At 36.2% G+C, this 10,167-nt stretch overlaps 1 protein-coding gene across 5 annotated transcripts in view; it reads right to left on the bottom strand.

Annotated features, from left to right (window-relative positions):
• The window catches only part of NDRG4 (NDRG family member 4), a 1,570,634-nt gene that overhangs the window by 216,580 nt on the left and 1,343,887 nt on the right, over window positions 1–10,167 (bottom strand). For all 5 annotated transcript variants that reach the window (XM_044081333.1, XM_044081334.1, XM_044081335.1 and 2 more), the window contains one exon: window positions 9,462–9,582. In XM_044081333.1, the coding sequence (XP_043937268.1) occupies window positions 9,462–9,582 (121 nt within the window). The remainder of the gene's footprint in view (window positions 1–9,461; window positions 9,583–10,167) is intronic.

The following is a 10,167-nucleotide window of genomic DNA, read 5'->3' as shown; positions in this document are numbered from 1 at the left end:
TATTTACATTTACAGGATAAGGTAGAAGAGCTACAAAGTTTGGGGTTGGTGATAGTTTAGAGCAGGGGTGTCCAACCTTTTGTCTTGCTGGGGCCGCATTGAGTGAACAGAAATGGTCTTGGGGCCACATATAAAATATATCATACAGTTAACTCTTTTGTTGCTCCAGAAGACCACAGTCGACCTCCTGGCTGTACTGTAGGTGCATTTGAACAATGAATACATGTAATAAATGCCTAATATTTGCCTTAAAATTCTAATTCTCATTCTAATTCTCTAATCTATCAGTTAACTCTAACATCTTAGTTAATATATATATATATATATATATATATATATATATATATATATATATATATATGTATATATATATATATATATATATATATATATATATAGATATATAGATATATATATATATATATTATATATATTTTACAAATAAACAGATACTCACTACAGCACTAACATTTCTCACTGGGAAAACCATTCCAGCAGTCCAACTACGTAAAATGTCAACATCAGCAATCCTACAATACTATAATCCATAAAAATAACAAATTTGCCATAAAGTAAAGAATTCACATTACTGACTTAATAAAACAATTCTGAATAAGCTACAAGAGGGTCTCACCCAAACAAATAACTGGTGCCAGAAATATGGCCTCAAACTAAATGCCAAAAAATGTATCATCATCCCCTTTGAGGACAGTGATTTCCCCACAAATTATCACATTAATAACAATGTTGTAAGCATGCAATAAGTCGTGTGGTACTTGGGCACCCAGGTTGATAGAAACCTGACTTTTGATCACCACGTTGTCTCCGTTATAAGGAAAGCTTTTTACATGGCCCAATTCATTAGTAAGGGTATCTCATCCAGGGACAAGGAGGTCATAACATTCCTGTATTCTTCCCTTACAAGAGCAATTATTGAGTGCAATGCCCTTTTTGACATGTGCCTCAGCAAAACACCCTGCCAAAAGAAAGACTACAACCATTTCTAAGTTCACTTAGTTATCTAAACAGACTAAAAAGCTTCTTGCTTTCCTCTGTCTCTCACTGGCCCCTATAAATTTCACAATTGGCTTGCTTTCCAGGCTAAGAAAGATCCTGCCTTAAGAGACTTCCTCTTCCTCAGAAATACTGGTTATACTTAAAACGCTCACTACAAAGACCACAGCCTTCACTGCAACATAAACAAGCCACTTTTTATGGACAGGTTCTTGACACAAAAACCTTCAACTTCTGTAAAAAGCTCCTGTCATTATCAAACAATGTAGTTCAGCAACACGATGGCTGGATGTATAGCCATAAATGTAGTCCTTGGGTAAGTAGCATAGCCTTCATCAAACCAGATGGAAAATCCACATACTAACCTTTCCCAGCTGGATGGCTAAGATCTAATATTGGTTACTCAAGTCTAGTTGCCCAAGAAGAGAGGCATGTTTAACTAAGAATTCCATTTGCAAAATTATATTCAGTATACACATTAAATATCTCTCTCTTACACACACACACACACACACACACACACACACACACACATACACAAAAAAAGCCCCTACTTGTAAAATAGGTAACCTCAGTAATCACATGACACCCACTCACTGAATGAAATTGTCTGGAAGTCAAAATATCTGAAAAAAAAAATCATAGTACAGATGGATTCATCCATGTAATTTCCCACCATCAAAAGGACCATCAATAAATCAACAAACAACTGCTCTACAAAAAGTAAATCAATAAGAAAACCATAAACTATAATGCTACATACTGGTGTAAACATATAACTTGTGTCAATCCCCAGGTTAATCCATACCAAAATATTGTTTCAGAGCTTCAGCTATGTACAAACAGCTTTCTCCTAAAAACTTAACTCATTGATATTTGCCTTGCTGTAATTATAATTGTAAAAAAAATGTTTTTAAGTTTATTCTGTACCACAATGATTCTCACTGTTATGAGATTAATCTCTGCCATATTGTATGAGTACTACAATCCATAATTTGCTGTCTCTCTCTCTCATGTATTATATTGTTTTGTTGTTATTTTTGGAGCTTTTCTACCCGGGCCTCCGCTGAAAATGGACCTGTGCCCAGTCGGACATTCCCGGTAAATAAATGTGAAATAAAACAAAATAAATAAAAATAAACTTCCCTCCAATCTAAAGCCATTTGACATTCAGACATTTTAATTTGTGCAGAAGTTACTCACAGACTGACAGTTTACTGAGCTGTAATGCTGACCTTCGTTTTTGAAAAAAACTAATTCCCAGACTTTGTCAATAGCTCAAAGTGTAGAAAGGATTATTTATTTATTTTTGGAAAACATCTTTAAAACTGTTAAATTGATTACACACCCAGAAACACAGAAAAGTTATTGTGATTATGTAAACCACAGACTGCTGCAAGAAATCAGAGTCACATTAGCACTCTATGCTTATGTCCGAACAGATGAATCATACCTGTCAATTCCAAAAGAAGTAAAGTAGCTTAATAAGAAGTTTATTTGCAAGGTTGCATGGCAGTTTATATTGGAAATAAGCAGAGATATTAAAAGGCTCTGTTTTTCATAATTATGCCAAAAAGTCTTCCAAGGTAAATACAACTTCTGATTTAGTAATGGAACCATACCTCTCAACCTTAGAGCAAGAAATCTGGACAAAGCGAAAAATAAAAGTGGGACACAGGCCCAAAAATAGTTATGCATGACAGACACCATTGAAACAACTGTAGCTGCAAACATTATACATCACTTATAATCTTTCTACCCCATCATTGTCAGTTAAACATTATATGGCTCATTCAGTCCTGCCTTCTTTTGCATCAAAGAAAACCATGCTTTGAAATGACAAATGCATTAAAAATAATACATAAAACACATTGCATCAACATCCTGCAACTTCCTACCTGCAAGCAAACACAGAGCTTTCAATGAATCTAGGGCTGCTTGTTTCCCCAGAATGACAGCTCTCCCTAATTACGTCTAATGGTATACAATCTACAAGTATCTGGACTACCTGAAATAAATTAAATTATGGCCTGTAAATTGAAAGTACACTTTGTTTAATTAAACTATATTTCTAAGCCCACTTACTATATTTTTTCAGTAACATCCCAATATCCATTTCCAGGTCACTTTACAAGACGTAGTAAAAACACAGTAACGCTGTTCCCTAAAGGTCTGCTCCAAAAAAACAAAGTGTAGAAATGCAAAGTAGAAACACTGGAGACGGACCACCACAATAAATGGAAATATTTATGGAAATATTTAATGGAGGACAAGCGCTTTCGCGTAAATGAAGCATGCTTCTTCAGATCCATAAAAACACATTTTACAGGTGTCATATATATATATACTAAAAAACTTCTCTTTAATAGGATGATCAAATAATCAAGCAATCAAATTAATTAATCAATCTGTAAAATTCAATTTCTAATTAACGAATGAATGAATTCATTCAGTGTATGAAAGCATTTCTTAGGCTCAAGACATGTCAACTTTATGCGTTGTAAACATTTTAAAAACATATTAACAAAACTTCTAAAAACACTTATAATTTCATGTGACAATCGCTCTGTAGCAAGTTGATTCTTTGTGCATGATGCTTATCATAAATATTACTCAGACCATTGGACTAATCCCTAAAATAAGTAATTGTTTCATCTCTAAGAGACCTGAGAAATCTAAAACCTGGGCAAGTGAAGTATCTAAAAATGACATTTGATAGTGTGGAATCAACACATTCAAAATAATAAACTCATTGTATCTAAAATCTGCCTTCCTCCTACAGAGTCTGCCTGCATGTCCCTGGTTTAGCAAGGTATGATAGCATAAAAGGTGTTACTAATAGTTAGCTTTCAAGATGGACAAGAATATATAGAGGGACACATAACCTCTTCATAAATAAATATAATGTATTCATAAATATTATATATATATCTTAAAACAGATGTATATTTTAATCTTAACTCTAATACTTGTCAATCAATATCCTAAAATGATCTAAAAAGAGATTATTGAAAATATATATATATAAATATATAAAAAGTGTAAAAAAGTATAAAAAATGTAATATATATATATATATATATATATATATATATATATATATATATATATATATATAAATATGAAATGTATAAATATTATAATTGTTGTAAATATAATAAATGTGGTGTAGTATAATGTAAAACACTAAATAATGACAAAAATCATGAATATGAATACATGAATGGAATGTGATGAATATTCTAAAATGTGATATGGTAAACAATATTTATGTTATAAATTATGACATGATAATGTCAATGATAAGTTATAAAAGAAAACGTATATCAAATTTGAACCATCAACAAGTAAATGTATTCCTAACTAAAAGGATATAACATAGCTGGCATCTCTGATCCATCAGAATAAAGAACATGTCACTTTGAAGCTCTATGTAAAATGTATTCATTTGACACTGCGTCCTTTCAAGGGAGCTCTTACACTCACGTATTGATTCAGACCTGGATAATGTTGGGCCTTTAATCTGAGAATCCAGCATAGCTCCTTATTCTCTAAATCATTAAATGTGTCTCCCTTTCTTTCACAAGGTGTAATAATTTGTAACACTCTAAAAACAAAGGAATGTCCTACATTGTTCATGACATGTTTAGCTAACGCATTTTTTGTGTCACATTTCTTTATATCATAGATATGTTCTTGTATTCTCTCTTTTAGAGTTCTGGTAGTCATGCCTATGTAAAAAGCTCTGTAGATTTGGCAATCCGCCAAGTATATCAGATTCTTATCTTCACAAGTTGCAAAGAAGTGTGGTTCAAACTTGAAAGCTAATGTTGGATGCTGAAAAAGTTGATTAGTGGTGATCATAGCACACGTATTACATTTACAAGACATTGGCAGTGGTAGACTTGGCATCCTTCAGAACCCCACAGGCCCACACTAATACATTGTCAATTAAATGTAAATATCCATCCACTGTAAATGACAAGAAGCTATGTCTTAAAAAATCTACTTCTGGCATGCGTACCCAAGTATTAGGTTTTGAAACAAAGAACATATTCTCCACGGTCCGTAAGTCTCTGTCTTTAATAATCATTTACTGTTGCAGCACTCCCAACACATAAGCACACACATAACCACTAAAATCCCCAACATTTAAAAATTGACATTGTGCCCACTTGACTTGCCAGTATTGATGATCCGCCAAAGCTAAGCTTACTGTTGTCCAATCTACCACTGCTTAGAACCCACCAATAAAAAAACAGTACTAGGTGCTTTTTTTGTTCGTCTGAAAAAACAATACAACTTTATATGCTACAGTCCCACATAGTCAGTCCACTGCTGACCCATTAACCCTAGGCTGCTGTCTCATTCTTACTCCCTGGAACTGAATTACCTTGGATGACTACTTTTATTTCCTAAGCAAAAGACACAAATTGGAAGATGAGGCAAAAATCCAGACATTCTTTGAAAATCCATACAGTTAAGACGTATGAGTTCATGTTCAATACAACACTCTCCCTGTCAGGAAAGCCACAATTTAATGAAAGTATACTCAATGTATGATATATTTGTGAGCTAACTTATTTGTGTTCAGCAGGTAGACTGATCATTGTTAGCCTCTTTGTGCATGCATCTCTCTCTCTCTCATGCACACATACACACACACACACACACACACACACACACACACACACACACACACACACACACACACACACACACTCTTCTTCTACTTTCACGCACACAATTCTGCTTTCATGCATGCACTCACTCCGTACTTACCTATTAACACAGGTAATTGCTGTCCCTTTCAAAGGCAACAGCGTCAAATCCATACATGAGTCCCTCTTCAGCAAGAACACACACACACACACACACACACACACACACACACACACACACACACACACACACACACACACACTGATTGTTCGACGCAAAATAATGGCGTAAACACACTGAACCTTTTTTGGCTCAAAAACAAAACTAGAAGGGTGCTTTGGCGCATGCGCACACCGACATTAGCGTTACAGGTCACGGGAGCGAAAAACACAAAACGAAAAAAGTGTTTTGGGGCATGCGTACATCGATGTTGCAGTTAGAGGTTGAGGGCCGCATGGAAGAGCTCTGAGGGCCGCATGCGGCCCGCGGGCCGCAGGTTGGACACGTCTAGTTTAGAGATTCAACAGAGAGACAGTCAGATAGAGAGATAGAGAGAGAGAGAGACAGAGAGTCAATCAGGCTGTGAACAAGAACAGAGACAGGAGGAGTCTAAGTGCTGTTTTAGGTTGTGTTTAAAACTAGATGCACAGCTGACTTGTTTTAGTGGGACAGGCAGAGAGTTCCACTGTCTGGTGACACAGGATAAGTATAGTGAGTCTCCAGCTGTATTACGGGGTTTGGAAGCTACTAGTAGGCTCTGATTATCTGAGCAAAGGCAACATGGTGGGGAGTAGTGCCTGAGAATGCTTTGCAGAGAAGGGCATGTGTGTGTGGTTTGTGTATTAGTTGAGTGAATGTAAGGTGTTTTTAGGTAGTTCTAGCCAGTTGAGCTTATTTAGTGCTAATCAATGGTGTGTACAGTAGGATGCATTAGCTGCAAACTTGGCTATTTTATTAAAACATAATTAATTTAGTAGGGTAGCTTAAATGTTGGTTAGTATGAGTGATGCATAGATAAGGGAGAGGAGAAGGTAAGATGATGCTAAGGATTTCTTGATGAGTCTGTGACGTGAGTTTGTTTCGGTAGAGGAAGCCCAGTTTTTGAAGAATTTTCTTGATGTCCTGGGTGATATGCAGGTCATATTATGACTCCTAGTAGTTTGGTATTTGTTACTGTTTCTATGATGTTAGTGTTTGTTGAAGTAATATTAAAGGGTGTGCAGGTTGTTGAAAGAGATCTTGGTTTGAAATGCATTAATTTTGCCTTTTCAGCATTTAGGATTAGATGCTGAGTCTTTAGCCATAATTATACGGATATGAAGGAGTCCTGAGTCATTTGTTGAAGTTGTGGAGGGGTTGAGGCTGAGCAGATGATGATGGCATTGTTGGCATATTGTACTAAGGTGTCAGATTCGCTGGCTCTGTGCAGCTTGTTTGTGAAAATATTGAAAAGTACTGGGCCTAGAATTGACCCTTGTGGTACATCAACAGAAACAGGGAGGAAGGGGGATAGGGCCTAATTCCATTTTTATTGCATGTTGTCTGTTGGAGAGATAGCTAAAGAACCAAGTAAGAGCGGAATGAAACAGTGACAGTGAAGATAGTTCACTGATTAGAAGATGGTGGGATACTGTGTCCCATGCTTTTCACAGATCCAGGAACAGGGAGGATTAGGATATTACCATTGTTTCTGTTAGTATTTATAGTTTCTGAGAAACTAAGCAGAGCTGTTGTTATGCTGTGTTGTGGTTGAAAGCCATTTTGTGTAGGGAGAGTAGTGTGTTGTTTATGAGATGGGTTAGGAGTTGATAGTATATGCACCTTTCTCTAGATTTAGGACAGAGGGAAGAGAATTACAATGGGGCAGTAGATGATGAGGTCGGTTGCTGATCCACCTTTAAGAAGTGGTATAATATGTGATTTTTTCCAGATAGTGGGTACATAGTTTTCTGTGATAGAGCTATTTATGAGTATTGAGAAGGGGTATGCCAGGACGTCGACAGCTAACCTAAGGTACTTGGGTGGGAGTTTGTCAGCAGCTGGTGCAGTGATTTTCAGTTTCTGAAGGGTAATTTTTGATAGTTTAGGTAGGTGTTTGGGGGGAGGAAAAGAGAGTGGCACTGTGAGGACCGTTAGATGAGTGGGTGGGTTACATTAAGGTACAGTGCAGGCTATTTTTGATTCTAGTTAAAACAGCCAAAAAGCAGACCACTAAGTAGTATTGAAGCAGAGAAGAGACATTACACTTGGTACCATTGACAACAGAGTATGACTAAGATAATATAATTAATCCTCACAAAATACCAAGTATACTGAGTGAGGCACACTAGATAAACAAAACCTAAAGAATTTTTAATTAGTAAAATTCAATTAACAGAGCATATTTGCATGTCTCATGAAATACAGTAATTAAAGTGAGCTAAGATATCAAAGCAAAGTATACACTACCACTGGTGGCTACCAGTTCATCCCGTGGCATGATTTTTCTACAAAAATTCCCATTTTAGTTCATTAGGCAAGAAGATTTGCAAGCAAATTTGACATGATATTGTGTTTTATTTATTTATTTTTAAATACATAGGCTGCTAAGTTGTACAGATAAAACACTTTCAACATGTTTCCTGTTTGATAAAACTAAAACAGCTTCAGCCACCTGACACCCTCACCTTCATTGTTGAAGCTTTTCACGTAGCTCCACAGTAGCTTACAATTACAACCTGGAGGCATCTGGGTACAGAAAGAGCAGATTAACCCAGGCCACCAGAGTGAGCATCTCATCTGTATTTCAGAGGACAGCAAAACTTAAGAGAAATGTATCTCTGCTTTTCACTCAGCCCCACTGCTGCTATATTTTACTTGTATGCTCCCTGTGATTACAAAGCATGAGTAACCATTAAAAAAACTGTGCTATCCCCTAAGACCCCCCCCCCACACAAGTGACATTGAAAATATGACAAACAGGGAATGTTCTCCATACATAAAGAAGTCCTGTCCTTGACAGCCAGTCTGATGACAAAGTATTTGAGTATGCAGTAGTGAAGGCAGTCCTGGGTGTGCTACATATAAGGTGCATTAATATCACACTATCTAATAACCCACATCCTGGAAGCCTACCATTTGGGCTTTAACTGCCACACGTCAATGCCACACCCTCCAACATAAGTATTTCCAACACTCACCTTCTGAGTTGCTTTTTGCTTGTACAGTAAAGAAACATAAAGCATCTTGGTTGGTAGTTTCAAACCATGCTTTTCTGCAGCTAATGTCACTGTAGTGTATACATTTTCACACAGTGAATCTAGAGATGTAGATGGTAGTCTCCGGGTATGTCCTGCGATTATTTGAGTGTTACCATTGGTCACCATTAAGATACATACTTAACCAACATTAAACTGCAGTTCATTCAGTGCAGTAAAAATAGGGCTATCATGACTTCCTTCTTAAAACACTGAAGTTTTCTTCTCCATAAGCAGCCGAGTAAAGTCACCCTTTTCTAATAGTCAGGCAGGGTAGACACCTGTCCCCAACAAAGCATAATTCCTGCAGTGGAGTAACTGGGGGTTTGAATACTTTCTCAGTTAAATGCCATACACTGGGAAGAGTATCAACAAACTTACTTCTAATAATGCAGATGTGGTCTTTATCTGTGAAGATAAAACAATTTAAAGTAGAACATAGGGCCTGGAAAATGTCTGATAATTTTCTCTATACACCATCATTAATTTATTTATTCATATGAAACACTAGTTGTAACTGATAGGAGTGAGACAGAATGTGGTACGTACCCCTGCGGAAACTGGGAAGCTCCAATCTGTTGTCCTGGAGCATCCACGTGGCAGACAACAAAGTGTTTGGTGATCTCCTGCATATCTTCAAAGTTAAAAAAACTGTTGAAGCAAAGTTTATCTGAAAAAACAAGAAAACATAGTTGTAAGTAAATGTGCAGCAGTGGGATGCTCAGAGGGTATGAAATAAGTCAAGAAATCTTGGAACAGAGCAGGTCTAGGACAGGACCTCTTCCTGATTCCACTGGAAAGTACACATCTTCAATCTGTAAGAAGATGAATGTCACCTGCAATGCATTCAGGACATAATGTGTTTTTTTATTTACTGATTTTTCGACTGTATAGTCAATTTGGAACAAAGTATCCATTTTTTTATCTATAACTTACTTATATCTAATACAGTATATTAAAAAGGAACATACTTCAAATCAAATTCATTATTGACTTTTGTAGTATTTTATTTTTCATTTTGATAATCAGGTCACTTTTGTAACAAGATAAGTACAAATGTCCAAGTACTACTTCCAGGTATGACATAGGCCACCATGGTATCTGAAATTCTTTGGCAAATGAGAATACAGGTAAGAACTTACAAGACACAAGAATGTAGAAAGCATAATCACAGTGTTAGATAACCACAATAAATTGTACAGAAGACATAATTAAGCATTTATACAAAGGATTATGATTGCTCATTACACAGAAA

Source organism: Protopterus annectens, chromosome 8.part0 (genome assembly GCF_019279795.1).
Source record: "Protopterus annectens isolate FY-2018-M chromosome 8.part0, PAN1.0, whole genome shotgun sequence".
NCBI classification, from domain to species: Eukaryota; Metazoa; Chordata; order Ceratodontiformes; family Protopteridae; genus Protopterus; species Protopterus annectens.
Note: the sequence above shows the minus strand (reverse complement) of the source record. Positions and strands in the feature narration are given on the sequence as shown.